This window comes from Podarcis pityusensis (assembly GCF_964106645.2).
Source record: "Podarcis pityusensis genome assembly, chromosome: 3".
NCBI lineage: Eukaryota > Metazoa > Chordata > Lepidosauria > Squamata > Lacertidae > Podarcis > Podarcis pityusensis.
The window spans coordinates 123,061,555-123,076,190 of NC_138026.1; the positions used below are offsets into that span (position 1 = coordinate 123,061,555).

The 14,636-nt window shown below is 46.1% G+C and overlaps 1 protein-coding gene across 2 annotated transcripts; it reads left to right on the forward strand.

Annotated features, from left to right (window-relative positions):
- The first annotated feature begins 481 nt into the window (after positions 1–481).
- Positions 482–11,191, forward strand: LOC308474507 (uncharacterized protein). 2 transcript variants are annotated; one of them, XM_081000894.1, is made up of 6 exons: positions 482–500; positions 3,110–3,348; positions 3,549–3,624; positions 3,904–3,986; positions 6,172–6,298; positions 6,855–11,191. In XM_081000894.1, exons 2-6 carry the CDS (start codon positions 3,238–3,240, stop codon positions 9,437–9,439), a joined length of 2,982 nt encoding a protein of 993 aa, XP_080857020.1. In that variant the 5' UTR covers positions 482–500; positions 3,110–3,237; the 3' UTR covers positions 9,440–11,191. The 2 variants fall into 2 exon arrangements, with proteins under 2 accessions (XP_080857020.1, XP_080857021.1); XM_081000895.1 differs by lacking the exon at positions 482–500 and having other exon boundaries at positions 3,280–3,347; positions 3,543–3,624.
- The last annotated feature ends 3,445 nt before the right edge of the window (positions 11,192–14,636 follow it).

Consider the following 14,636-nt stretch of genomic DNA (forward strand, 5'->3'; position numbering starts at 1 on the left):
CCCCTGGGAGACCCAGTCGGCCTGGCAGAGAGCCTGCAGCTCTCCCTTCCTTGGATCCTGCCCGGGCTCGCTGCTTCTGGCAGAGCCTTTTCCAGGCCGGCACCTCCTCCTTGTTGCAGGACTTTATGTCTAGGGTGGGGGGGGGGTTGCCCCTCCCGCAGATCTCGTGCACGCGCAGCCCGCTACCAAAACCAGCACAATCGTGTTTGTGACTTGTGTGATTGGTCCCCGTCTTGTTCCACCTGGGGGCAGGTGGGAGTCCTGGCGCCCCAGGCTTCAATCCAGACCAAGCCTCCCGGCTGCCCTTTTGCTCTGCTCTTCCTGGCTGCTCTCCTTGCTTCTTGTCCAAGGGAGCCCCCCGATTTCTCCGCTGACATCCTCCGGCCCCGCGGCTCCCCCAAGGGCGCGCCAAGGGTTAAGAGCAGCTGAGCCGCATTCCTAGAGAGGACAGGAAGGGGGCGGGGGCGGGTCTTCCGGAGGCGCCCCTCTTGTCTCCTCCGGTGAGTCTCCCCCTCTTTCCTGGGGGGCTGCAGGGGGGAAGGAGGGGGGCAGAGAAGCCCTGGGGGGCCGGGCGGAAAGCGGGGGCCGGAAAAGAAGCGCAGCAAGTGAGAACTGGGGGGGGGGGAGCCCTGCCCCTCCTCGGGCTGCTGCTGCTGCTGCCTTGGGGGCCCCGGGCATCTCCGGCTGGGGGGGGCCAGCATCCCCTGGGATCCCCCCCTGAGACCCCCAAGCACCTGCTCCCTGAAGAGCCCAGACTCACGGGGACAAACTGGGCAGCTGGGGGAAATGTCAGAAATGTTTTTAAATGGTTTTTAATCCCTTGCATTTTAAATTGTAAGATTCGGGCCTCCTCATGGGACTGAAACTGCCTTGCTTGCGCTGGTTGGTGATCTCTGGTGGGCTGGGGACAAAGGCGAGAGCTCTGCTGCATCTCCTAGAGGCGTTTGATGCCATTGTTATTCTTAACCTTCCCTTTCCCAACGTTCCCAGGGCAGATGAATTCTACTCCTATTGATCCGGAGCAGAGTAAAACTTAAACATGTTGCAGGATTCGCTGTTGCAGGATAGACCAGAGGCCATTGTATTTCATTCAGCAGAGCTTTACTGCTACTGAAGGCAAATGAGCCTAAGGGTCCCAATTCAGGATTGGCACACATTCAGGATTGGGACTATCCATAAGAAATCCACTTGCAGCAGACTTAACTTAAACTTACAGTAGCTTATAATAATATGTCTAAAGCGTAACACTATACAGTGGTACCTTGGGTTACATATGCTTCAGGTTACAGACTCCGCTAACCCAGAAATAGTACCTCGGGTTAAGAACTTTGCTTCAGGATGAGAACAGAAATCACGCAGCTGCGGCAGCAGGAGGCCCCATTAGCTAAAGTGGTGCTTCAGGTTAAGAACGGACCTCTGGAACAAATTAAGTACTTAACCCGAGGTACCACTGTATGCAGAATGCCACACGAGAAGGAAGAGGGACAGAAAGAGAAGTGAAACGCAGGCTCCTTCTGGCCTTCCTCTTATAGTCAGCATGACCTTGACAGAAGAGAGAACAGGGACAGTCTAATCCATCAGTACTCAGCTTCTCTGAAGGAATAACCCAAACATCAAGAACCTTCTGCTTGTTTCACACAGAGAAGCTTCCAGAACCCTCTTGAACTAATTAGAATAGGAAAGATTTCTACACATCAGATCAATACTTTCTGTACTTAGAAATGCAAACTGACAATGACAACATTAAAACTATATTTAAAACAGAAAGAAGGTGAATTCTACTTGACTTGCTTTTTAGCACTGTTCTTTGGCCCCACCTAATAATCGTTGTTGTTGTTGTTGTTTAGTCGTTTAGTCGTGTCCACCTCTTCGTGACCCCCTGGACCAGAGCACGCCAGGCACTTCTGTCTTCCACTGCCTCCTACAGTTTGGTCAAACTCATGTTTGTAGCTTCGAGAACACTGTCCCACCATCTCATCCTCTGTCGTCCCCTTCTCCTTGTGCCCTCCATCTTTCCCAACATCAGGGTCTTTTCCAGGGAGTCTTCTCTTCTTATGAGGTGGCCAAAGTATTGGAGCCTCAGCTTCAGGATCTGTCCTTCCCGTGAGCACTCAGGGCTGATTTCCTTCAGAATGGAGAGGTTTGATCTTCTTGCAGTCCATGGGACTCTCAAGAGTCTCCTCCAGCACCATAATTCAAAAGCATCCATTCTTCGGCGATCAGCCTTCTTTATGGTCCAGCTCTCACTTCCATACATCACTACTGGGAAAACCAGAGCTTTGACTATACGGACCTTTGTTGGCAAGGTGATGTCTCTGCTTTTTAAGATGCTGTCTAGGTTTGTCATCGCTTTTCTCCCAAGAAGCAGGCGTCTTTTAATTTCGTAGCTACTGTCACCATCTGCAGTGATAATCATAATAATAAACTTATATGCCGCCCCTCGGACTGGGTTTCCCAGGCATTCTGGGCAGCTTCCAACAAATTAAAACATAATAAGACAACAAACCTTAAAAACTTCCCTATACAGTGGAACCTCAGGTTACATACTTAATTTGTTCCGGAGGTCCATTCCTAACCTGAAACTGTTCTTAACCTGAAGCACCACTTTAGCTAATGGGGCCTCCTGCTGCCGCTGCACCGCCGCCACACGATTTCTGTTCTCATCCTGAAGCAAAGTTCTTAACCCGAGGTAATATTTCTGGGTTTGCAGAGTCTGTAACCTGAAACGTCTGTAACCTGAGATACCACTGTACCTGGCTGCCTTTAGACGTGCTTTGGCCTCGCCCAGTTAGCCCTTGGGGGGTTGGCCAGCCAATAATCTGGCCCACAGAACAAGAAAGGACCCCACCCAAGTAGTGTGCCTTGAGGACGTTGGGGATTCCAAATGTTAGAAAATAAGACAGAAGCTGGAAGGAAATGGGCCCTGAAGTGGGGGTGGCAGAGGAAGAGAGAGCAACTCTTGAGGGTCCCCAGCTTAAGACCCCAACTATGGCCTAGTGTCTAAATTATATTCACTACAAAATACTCACTTGCCCATCATCATTCTGTCTTCACTTCTTCTCCTGACCTTGTATCAATCTGATAACAGAACAATGTATTTGCTTTGTAGGATTTGTGAGCAACTCTAAATCAGATAGAACTTGACAGAAGACTAAAGGGTTCCTTCCAATTTCTTGGAGGCTTCCTGAGAGCACCAATGGATAAGCAAGACAGTTCCTGGCTGCCCTTCTGCTGGAGATGGAGAGCTGGGTGAGGGAATGTGGAGCAGAGACCAGTTCCCAGGCTGTAGCGCTGGCTGAAGGTTTCCTCTTGAGTCAGGCAGAGGAGAGAAGGCAAGCAGAGCAGCAGGTGAGAGAGACTTTCCTCTGGAAACTCCCAAGGGGCTCAGAACGTGAGGGAGAATCTCCCAAACTGCTCTCCTAACGGCTCACCACCTTTTGGGAAGCAAGGGATGAGATCTGCTCCCCTAAAGTGTTTTCTTCGGTCATTCCTGTTCTAATCCTTCTCCCTATTCTCTGTTTTGATCCTTGTTGCTCTTTCCGGGAAAGGATCCGTTTGCAGAAATGGACCCAGATTCCTCTGAGGCACAGAGGACTCAGATGGACACCAGAGGGAGGCCACTGGGTAAGGAGAAGCGAGATTTTCTTCTCATTCTGTGGATCTTGAAACTATCTGTGCATTCTGTTCATCTTTGGGGGGGGGGAAACACTTGGGGCCAAGAGCGCCAAGGAGGGGAGATGTATTTTGACCCAAAGTAAGTTTGTACTTGAAATGAGTACAAATGTCTAAATGCGCTTTGCAAGAAAGACTTTTTCTAAGGTCCATCTGTAGCCTGAAATGCGCTGCTGAAGCTCTGAGAGACGCAGGAGCTGATGGCTTCCCTTTGACTTTTGTCTCTCGCAGGTGACCGAAGGATGCCCCCCAGACCTCCTCATCCATCTTTTCATGAGAACGGAGGAGAAGCAGCAGCTGTGGAAACAGATCTGGTATGGGGAAAGAGCTTTGTGGGGAAAAAGTCAGAGGAGTGGGGCAGCCAGGGAGCCTCTGGGCCAGAACGAACTTCTCCTGCTCAAAGTTTTTTTTGTTTCATTCTCTTGATTTTCCATTTTTCTGCTTCATCTCAGCCACCGCCAAGGCGTCCCACGTGAATTCCTGAGATGCATAAAGTCCTTTTACATCAACCTTTAACTTTTCCTGGCCCCTTTTCACACCTTTCACCTCTCCTTCTGTACATTTAGTTTTCTCCTCCACCCCTTTTAACCCAGTTTCCACTCTAGTGGTTCTCACATTTAATTCCTTCATTTCCCCCATCATTTCTAACATTGTATTTTATTTTATTTCCAGTTTGGGTGGCTAATGCACCCACAGTTTCTTTAAAGTTGTTTAAATTCTAGTTTAAATTCTGAAAAAGGATCAGCAAGTTCAGATCTGGGGCCCTCTTGCAAAAAAACCTTTCTGCCTGGTTTCACTACTCTTAAATTCAACACCAATATTTTCTCAACCTCAAAGAGCTTTCAAAACAAAGACCCTTTTCCACCAAGTCCCAAGCTGCTTGGCCTTATCAACCCTTTGTCAAGGTCACTTCACAAAACCTGGAAAAATACAGCATTTGGCTAGTTTCCCTTTGTTGTAACCCCTTTACCAACACCTAGTTTTATCCTAGAATTATAAATGAAAGGATCAATGCAAATTTACAAATCCAAATTGAAAAGGATAATGGTCTTCCATACATATATACTTTGTCATATTCTAAAATATAAATGTATAGAAATATAGAAATTTATGTTATAAAAGTATAAGACATAGAGGTGTTAAATTAAGAAGTGAAAGAAATATGTAAATAACAGTCTTTTACACAGGGCTATTTAGTATGTAAAATAAAGTAGTCCAAACCGTAAAATTTATCTCAGTTCCAGTTGGTTTAAACAAAAAAGCAAAACACAACAAGAGAATTTGACTCCATTTGCTGATACTCAATGTCCAGTGAAAATATAGTTTAGTATTCCAACGTAGTTTTAATTCCAAAATAATCTTTCCAGAATATAATTATAATCCACATTCTTTGTTCTTGAAACTTGACACAGTATTCAGTCCCAGTTGTTTTCTCCAATCTCTCAAGATTCTTTAAGTTTTAAAAGTATTAATAACTTAACCAATTAATAATAATAATAAAAAAACCCCTTAGTTCCACCAGGTTTGTTCTCAGTCAGAAATCAGTATGTATCTCCAAATTCCATGCTAATGTAACTGTAGTTGCAGTCTATGTCAAGTCTCAATACGCTCTCAAGTTCAGATCTACTTTAGTTCAAGTTTAATGTTTAAAAAGTCAGTAAAATATCCAAATTGGTATTTAAAAAGCTTTGTATAATCCTTTGTCTTTGTCAGCCATTTGTTGTTGTTTAGTCATGTCCACCTCTTTGTGATCCCCTGGACCAGAGCACACTAGGCCCTCCTGTCTTCCACTGCCTCCCGCAGTTTGGTCAAACTCATGTTCGTAGCTTCAAGAACACTGTCCAACCATCTCGTCCTTGTTCGTCCCCTTCTCCCATTAGCTGGCTTTAACTCCAAAGGTTGATCCACAGTTTCCCACTTGTAAAAGTTCTAATGCGGTTAAAATACCCACAGACGGGAGTAGACTTCCTTTTTAACCTCCTGTTTTTTGCCGAATTAGTAATAAATTTTCCTTCTCACCTTGCGATCGGTTTGAAATAATTTGGAAAGATAGTCCACTGCTGGCTGGTTCAGAGGCTACACTACGCAGAGTCACGCTGGTGTGTAGATCGCCGGCTTTTCTCTCGGGTTTCTTGCCCACTCGCCTTTTGGTACAGGGGCAGAGACTGGAGCTACCGAGTTGCCATTTGCTGTCTGCAGGACATCACGACACCTCAAATACCCCTTTGAGGCATTTTGGGGGTGCACCTCGCCTGAGCACTTCCCCCGATCCACTGCAGAGCAGAGTTTGACACAGCTTTCAAACTCGCAGTCCGTTTGCCATTCACAGATACCCAGAAGTCCCATTAAATCGTTAAAATAGACAGCCATACCTAAAACGTGCAGCAAAATAATCCCATTAAAAGAACACAACAAGGAATGGGCAGAAAACAACTGAGCAATGTATAGTGGATAATCTTTATGCTGTCTCAGAAGAGGACCTTTTTCCTTTTCCTTGAGGGTCCTCTGTGCTTTGAAGATGTCGCTGTGTATTTCACAGAGGAGGAGTGGGCGTTGCTGGATCCTGACCAGAGAGCTCTGCATAAGGAAGTTATGGAGGAGAATCGTGTGATTGTGGACTCTCTCAGTAAGGCTTCCTGTTGGACCATAATATCTGTTTTAAAATCATGATACATATATAAATATTTTGATGGCACTTGACAGCATCTGGGATTCTCCTTCCCCACAGCTCACCTTGAATCTACTGTTTTGTCTGCATATATTTTTGCCCCACAGATGTCTTTTTAAACCATGACCAGGCTGGTCTGAGCTGCCCAGACCTTCTTGAATGTAACCTTCCATGTGTTGGCAGAAGTAGCAGCTTCTGTGAGGTTTTCTGCTTTTGCTTCTGTCACTTTCTTGTTGACGAAAGAGACAACTGACCTTGCAGATGGAGGAGATTCCATGATTAGGCCAAACAAGATCCTTCCCAGATGATCCCAGGCTGTTTGAATCTCAGGTTCCCATCAATCTGTGTGTCAGTGAGAGTCAACAAAGGCAGTGAACCTCATAGTAAGGCCTTAGATCTAACTCCCTTGAACTCTTCATTGATCACAAACATTCATTAGCAGTGCTCCATAATTTGAATAATTTGGGGCTCCATTTCTTCCTGAGGCTCTAATCTGTTTCTCTCTTTGATGCAGGTGGTGATGGATTGAAAATTATGAACAAGGGAGACATTCACAGAGTGGGGAAGGTGTATAAATATTTGGAATGTGGAGAGAGTTATAGTCAGAGCTCCCATTCCACTTCCCATAAAATAAATTCCATTGGGAAGAATCGCTATCAGTGCTTGGAAGGTGGTAAGACATTTCGTCAGAAGAAATGTCTCACTTTCCATCCAAGAACTCACAGCAGGCAGAAACCATATCAGTGCATGGAATGCGGAAAGAGCTTCAGTCAGAGGTCCAATCTCACGACCCATCAAACCATTCATACAGGAGAGAAACCATATCAGTGTTTGGAATGTGGAAAGAACTTCAGGAAGAAAGCTAAGCTTATGGCTCATCAAAGAATTCATACAGGAGAGAAACCATATCAGTGCATGGAATGCGGAAGGTGCTTCAGGCAAAGAGCACATCTCACTTCCCACCAAATACTTCACAGTGGGAAGAAACCCCATCACTGTTTGGAATGTGGAAAGAGCTTCAGTTACAGGCATGTGCTCAAGGCCCATCAAAGAATTCATACAGGGGAGAAACCATATCAGTGCTTGGAATGTGGAAAGAGCTTCAGTCAAAGGGTTGCACTCACAGCCCATCAAATAATTCATACAGGAGAGAAACCATATCAGTGCTTGCAATGTCAAAAGAGCTTCCGTCGGAGGTCCCATCTCACTTCCCATCAAATAACTCACAGCGCGGGGAAAACCCATAAGTGCTTGGAATGTGGAAAGTGCTTTAATCAGAGATCCTATCTCAATTCCCATCAGAAAATCCATAGAGGGGAGACTCCGTATAAGTGCTTGGAATGTGGAAGGAGCTTCAGTCACAGGGCTGTGTTTAAGGCCCATCAAAGAATTCACACAGGGGAAAAACCATATCAGTGCTTGGAATGTGGAAAAAGCTTCAGTCAAAAGGCTGTGCTCACAGCCCATCAAAGCATTCACACAGGTGAAAAACTGTATCAGTGCTCAGAATGTGGAAAGAGCTTCAGTCAGAAAGCTAAGCTCATGGCTCATCAAGGAATTCATACAGGAGAGAGACCTCATAAGTGCTTGGAATGTGGAAAGAGCTTCAGGCAGAGGGGGCATCTAAAGGGTCATCAAAGCATTCATACAAAGGAAAAACCATATCAGTGCTTGGAATGTGGAAAGAGCTTCAGGCGGAAGAATATTCTCACTTCCCATCAAACAATTCACACTGGGGTGAAACCATATCAGTGCTTGGAATGCGGAAAGCACTTCAGTCATAGGTCCCATCTCACATCTCACCAAATAACTCACAGTGGGAAGAAACCCCATCACTGTTTAGAATGTGGAAAGAGCTTCGGTCACAGGGCTGTGCTTAAGGCCCATCAAAGAATTCATACAGGAGAGAAACCCTATAAGTGCTTGGAATGTGAGAAGAGCTTCAGTCGGAAGGACCATCTCACTTCCCATCAAACAACTCACACTGGAGTAAAACCATATCTCTGCATGAAATGTGGAAAGACTTTTAGTCGGAAGGATAGTCTCACTTCACATGAAAGAATTCACAAAAAAGAACAACCATGTAAAAGCTTCAGATGTGGAATGGACTTCATTAAGGGATCCCAGTTCACTTCCCATCAAGTAACACACAGTGGTGAGAACCCGTACCAGTGCTTGGAATGTGGGAAGAGCTTCAAATGGAAGAGAAGTATCATTTGCCATCAAAGCATTCATACAGGGCAGAAACCATATCAGTGCTGGGAATGTGGGAAGAGCTTTTCCTGGAAGACAAATCTCATTTCCCATCAGAGAATTCATACAGGGGGGGCACCATATCAGTGTTTGGAATGTGGAAAAACATTCAATCAGAAGTATACCCTTACTTCACATGAAAGAATTCACAGAGGGGAGGGAGGATATAAGTGCTTTGAATGTGGAAGGAGTTTCAGTAGGGGCTCCCAGCTCTCTTCCCATCAAAGAATTCATACAGGTGTGAGACCATATCAGTGCTTGGAATGTGGGAAGAGCTTCAATAGGAAAAAAAGTCTAACGTCTCATCAAATAACTCATTCAATGGATGAGCCCTATCAGTGCTTGGAATGTAGAAAGAGCTTCAAATCAAAGAGAAGTCTCACTTTACATCAGAGAATTCATACAGTGGTGAAACCATATCAGTGCCTGGAATGTGGGAAGAGCTTCAGTCGGAATGAACATCTCACTTCCCATAAAACAATTCACAGTGAGGAGAGACCATATCAGTGCTTGGAATGTGAGAAGAGCTTCAAATCAAAGAGAAGTCTCACATTACATCAAATAATTCATACAGGGGAGAAGCCACATCAGTGCTTGGAATGTGGAAAGAGCTTCAGTCGTAAGGAACATCTCACTTCCCATAAAACAATTCACCGTGAGGAGAGACCATATCAGTGCTTAGAATGTGGAAAGAGCTTCAAATGGAAGAAAAGTTTCACATTCCATCAAAGAATTCATACAGGGGAGAAACCATATCAGTGCTTGGAATGTGGAAAGAGCTTCATGCAGAGGTCTAAGATGACAATCCATCAAAGAACTCACCGCAAGGAGACTCATAGCATTTGAAGATGGCTGACACATCTCTTAATCTCCTCTTTTTGAGACAAAACATACCCAACTCAGAACTTTGGGTTTAGGGCGGTGTATCATTTTGGTCTCCTTCCTCTGCACGTGTTCCAGCTTGACAATATCCTCCTTTTATTGTGGCGTCCAGAACTGGACCCTGTACTCCAGGTGTGTTCTGACCAAGGCAGAAGGGAGTGCTAATCTTACTTCCGATGATCAGGACGCCAGATGTCTGTTGATGCAGCCTAAAATAACATTAGCTTATTTTACTGCTGCCTCACATTGTTGACTCGTGTTAATCTTGTGGTGGACTAAGACCCCTAGGTCCTTTTCACATGTACGGCTGGCAAGTCTAGGGTTCATCATAGGAATCAAGGAATTGCAGAGTGTTGAGGGAGCACAAGAGTCATTGTTCAACCCTCTCACAATGCAGGAATCTCAAGTAAAGCATCCATGACAAATGGTCATCCAAGCTCTGCTGAAAACTTCCAACGAATGAGAGTCCACCACAGTTTTATGGGTGAATCAGAGGACAAAGGGTATCAGAAAAGATTATGAACGTTGGTTAAAGCAGCAGGAAACCCGTTTTATTTTTATGTTTAAATCCATTCATCCAGGGGGATGTAATTCTGAATTAGACCTCAATTGTTGTTGTTTATTTATTATCTGTATCTTTGCTCTTACTTTTAAGCTCGGTCTCCTTGTTATCAGTATCACCTGGAGCTGGCTATATATATTTTTCAAAAAATGTTGTTAGTAACAGTGACTACATAATCGCATGAGCACTGTTCTAGAGTACAGTGGTGCCTCGCAAGACGAAATTAATTCGTTCCGCGAGTTTTTTCATCTTGCGGTTTTTTCGTCTTGCGAAGCACGGTGTCGGAAAAGTTTTGGAAAAGCTTCAAAAATCACCAAAGTCTTCAAAAACCTCAAAAAAGGCTACCACACCGCGTGCTATGAGTTGCTCCTCGAAGTCAAGTCGCAACTGTATTAACGGTTTTAAGAAAAAGGAAACAAACTTGCAAGACGTTTCCGTCTTGCGAAGCAAGCCCATTGGGAAAATCGTCTTGCGAAGCAACTCAAAAAAACAAAAACCCTTTCGTTTTGCGAGTTTTCCGTCTTGCGAGGCATTTGTCTTGCGAGGTACCACTATTTTTCATTCTCATACATATTATATCCATTCAAAAAAAAGATTGGGTATGTAACCTTTTTATGTTTATAATTCCACGCTATTTGAAGTTATTGTTATATACGTGCAGGTCATCGTTTGAATATTTTATTTTCAGATAATGAAGAAATTACATAACTTTTTACTTACGAGTGTTTGTTGAACTAATTGGCTGAAGAAGAACAGAACGAAACAGTAGTTGCTATCCGGAAACACTGTTCAGCAGTTCAGAGTTGGACATCAGAATTGGACATTTGCTGATTATACAAAGCTTTATAAGCTTGATCTCTGCTGGGTAAAGTCTGGCACAGTGACTTATTCAAGGACTTTCAGAGATTTCAGCTTGATAGTTTTGATGTTTTGCATTATTTCACAAAGTTTTCTATACTGTAATTGTTTCTGGCCATTGTGGTGCTTTCGATATTGCTGTATCTTATCCAATCAGCAGGACAATGTTTTACCTTTGGGAGTTAATGTTACATTAGTTTATGAATTAGGTCTTCTACACGGAAAAATGTTTAGAATTTATCAGGCTCCGTTAAGCTTGTAGATAGTCCCTTTCTATAAAAGTGTATTGTTGTTTAGTCGCTGAGTCGTGTCCGCCTCTTTGCGACCCCCTGGACCAGAGCACGCCAGGCACTTCTGTCTTCCACTGACTCCCGCAGTTTGGTCAAACTCATGTTCGTAGCTTGGAGAACACTGTCCCACCATCTCGTCCTCCGTCGTCCCCTTCTCCTTGTGCCCTCCATCTTTCCCAACATCAGCGTCTTTCCAGGGAGTCTTCTCTTCTCATGAGGTGGCCAAAGTATTGGAGCCTCAGCTTCAGGATCTGTCTTTCCAGTGAACACTCAGGGCTGATTTCCTTCAGAATGGATCGGCTTGTTCTTCTTGTAGTCCATGGGACTCAAGAGTCTCCTCCAGCACCAGAATTCAAAAGCATCCATTCTTCAGCGATCAGCCTTCTTTATGGTCCAGGTCTCACTTCTATACATCACTATTGGGAAAACCATAGGTTTAACTATACGGACCTTTGTTGGCCAGGTGATGTCTCTGCTTTTTAAGATGCTGTCTAGGTTCGTCATTGCTTTTCTCCCAAGAAGCAGGTGTCTTTTAATTTTAATACAAGTGTATTAGAGTCCAATAAATTCTAAAAAATGTTTTTGCTGCTAGAGATGTAATTAGGAAAACGCTTTTTTAAAACGTATGTTCATAGGATGTCCAAAGCTTGCATTTTGGAGGAAAGTATTAAGGTGCATAAATACTACAGACCAACTTTATATGTGTTGACAATGGGTTAATGTAAATGAACTCTTTGCATCCTTCCTTCTGATAAAAAACTGATATTTATTCACTGGAAAGATAATGCCAAGGTCCCCTTTGAACGATGGATACATGATAGGACTATTCTTGCAACATAGGAGTGTAGATTGTGAAGAAAGATAATGATATTTAGAATGCATTTATAAAAACAATGAATTGTTAATAATATTTTACTTGTGAGAATAATTGTTCCACTTATATACCTACATATTGTATTGTATCACAGTTTAAAGCAGTTTCCTTTCGTTTGGCTTGACCTTTCTCCATCTTTGTCACTTCATTTCTCTTCTGAAAATTTACAACAAAATAGAAACCCGTCACGCTTCTGCCTGGTTGAACAGACCCCCATCGCTCCTTGAAGTGAAGCCATGCGACCTTGACTTTCAACTTCCTTTTGACCCAGGGTCTCATTGGGGACCCTCTGTTTTCCTCAGAGTCAGATCAGTTGGCCTGTGTTTCACAATTGTGCATTTTACAAAGAATACAACATTAAGGAGTTAAGTGGAACTGCAGTGATCCAGGTGAATGTAATTAAGGTCCAGCTCCTGATTCACTGTTTTTTGTGACTCTCATTCGCTGTCCCTTAAAAGAAGGGAAAATATGTTTGCATGCCAGTAGTAGCAGTGGTAGAGAGGGGAGGGCTAGAGGAGGGTCTGAATGCAGAATGTGAACTGGGGGGGGGGGGGGGGTCCATAGCGTGAGCTTGTATTTCGCCCAGGACATCCAGCGGGAGGCTTACTGCTGTGGGAGCCAGCTGGGAGAATGGCCAGAGTGTGGAAGAGGCCGGAGAACCTTCCACCAGGAGCCGTCCAGGAGAAGAACGGGACAGGCAGGCAGCCTTGGCCTCCTGGAACAACCGCACTGTTGTCCTTGCACTTAAAAGGACTGCACCCTCTGGGGAGAGAGAGACTTTGTGTTGAGACCTTGCATTGGAGCTTCCTGGTCATTGACCGTATTAAAGATATTTGATTTGACCTTGCATTGGAATGGTTGCCTGTTTGCTCATTAAATGAATTAAAGACTTGTCTTCCTTCATCTCTGTGAGATGTGGTTATTTCATCCTGGGGGTCCATCCTGCTGCACTGTAGAAACACAACCAACCAGATCCTTGGGTTCCCCTTGGCTAACTATGGACCCCCTTCCCAGAGGATGCAGGGCTTCCCCCAGCCACCCATCCTTTGGAGAGCCAGTCTACCTGCGGGAGATTCTGCAGTCCCCCTCCGGGCATTTGGCCCTTTCCGCCTGAGCCCGTTCAAGGTGTGGAGGGCACACGGAAACAGCGTATCCCTTCCCATCACAGCGGTACCTCTTTATCTACTTGCACTTGTGTGCTTTTTGAACACTTGGGTTGGCAGAAGCTGGGACAGAGCAACCGGAGCTCACCCCATTGTGTGGATTTGAAGGGCCGACCTTCTGCTGGACAAGCTGAAGAGGCTGGGGGGGGGGTGCAGGCGAGAGAGAGGGAGGCACCTGTTGGCTGAGTGTATCCGCTGTCTTGCCAGTCTAGCTGCTCCGTGCTTTGGAAGCCCCCCCAGCCGGTTTACCCCCAGAGGCCAGGACTCTAGGAGCAAGGTTGCCCCTGAGAGAGAGGGCAGGAGGGGGGGGCAGGGGTGCATCCACCTCCCTAGGGCAAGTAAAACAAGAGAGGTACTCCCCTAACTGACCAACCTAACCAAGGCCTGCCCCCCCCCAAAAAAACCATTGGCTATGCCCCTGGAGCTGCCTGTGCAAGAAGCATCCCTCTGGAGAGCCAGTGTGGTGTAGTGGTTAAGAGCGGTGGACTCGTAATCTGGTGAACCGGGTTCGCGTCTCCGCTCCTCCACCTGCAGCTGCTGAGTGACCTTGGGCCAGTCACACTTCTTTGAAGTCTCTCAGCCCCACTCACCCCACAGAGTGTTTGTTGTGGGGAAGTGTAGTGATCAGGTGGGATTGCTATGAGGAATTATAACAAATATAGAGTAAGCCATCTTTTTTTTAAATATTTTATTAAGGATTTGCTTGTTTTACAGAAGTAAGTGTAATGCCTCGTATTCCCCCCCCCCCCATGTAACATTTTTACAAATCCGTTTCATTTGTTGAGGCATTGGGGGAGAAGGAAAAAAGGAAAAAAGAAGGGTGGAGAGAGGGAAGATGGATGGGGGTGGGGTCGGGGGGCGGTGTTTCTATTCTGTTTAATGTATGCAGAGTTTGGTGTCCGCGTTGCTTGTGCTGTTCACTTGTGTTCCTTTGGTGGTGAGAGAGTAAGCCAGCTGTGTCCGCAATGAAACCCCCCGAGGCCAGGACTCTAGGAGCAAGGCTGCCCCCGAGAGAGAGGGCGGGGGGGAGTCGCCATGGGGGTGCATCCACCTGCCTGCTCGACACCCAGCCAGCCTGCAGGGCGCTCTGCACATGCTCCGATCTCCCTCTCCCTCTGGCCCCCTCTCGGCTCCCGGCTTCGGGCCCAGCCTTTTCCCCGCCCCAAACGAGGGACCAGCTGGGCGCGCCCGGCCGGCCAAGGGTTAAGAGCAGCTGAGCCGCATTCCTAGAGAGGACAGGAAGGGAGGGGGCGGGTCTTCCGGAGCCCCTCCCTGGCCCCCTCTTGTCTCCTCCGGTGAGTCTCCTCTCCCCTCTCGGGGTCCCCGGGGTGCCGGGCGGGGGGGGGGGGGTCCTGCTCGGCTCGAGGCCTCTCCCCCCCCCCGGCCCAGCCGGCGACCAGGCGAGGGGTCCGGC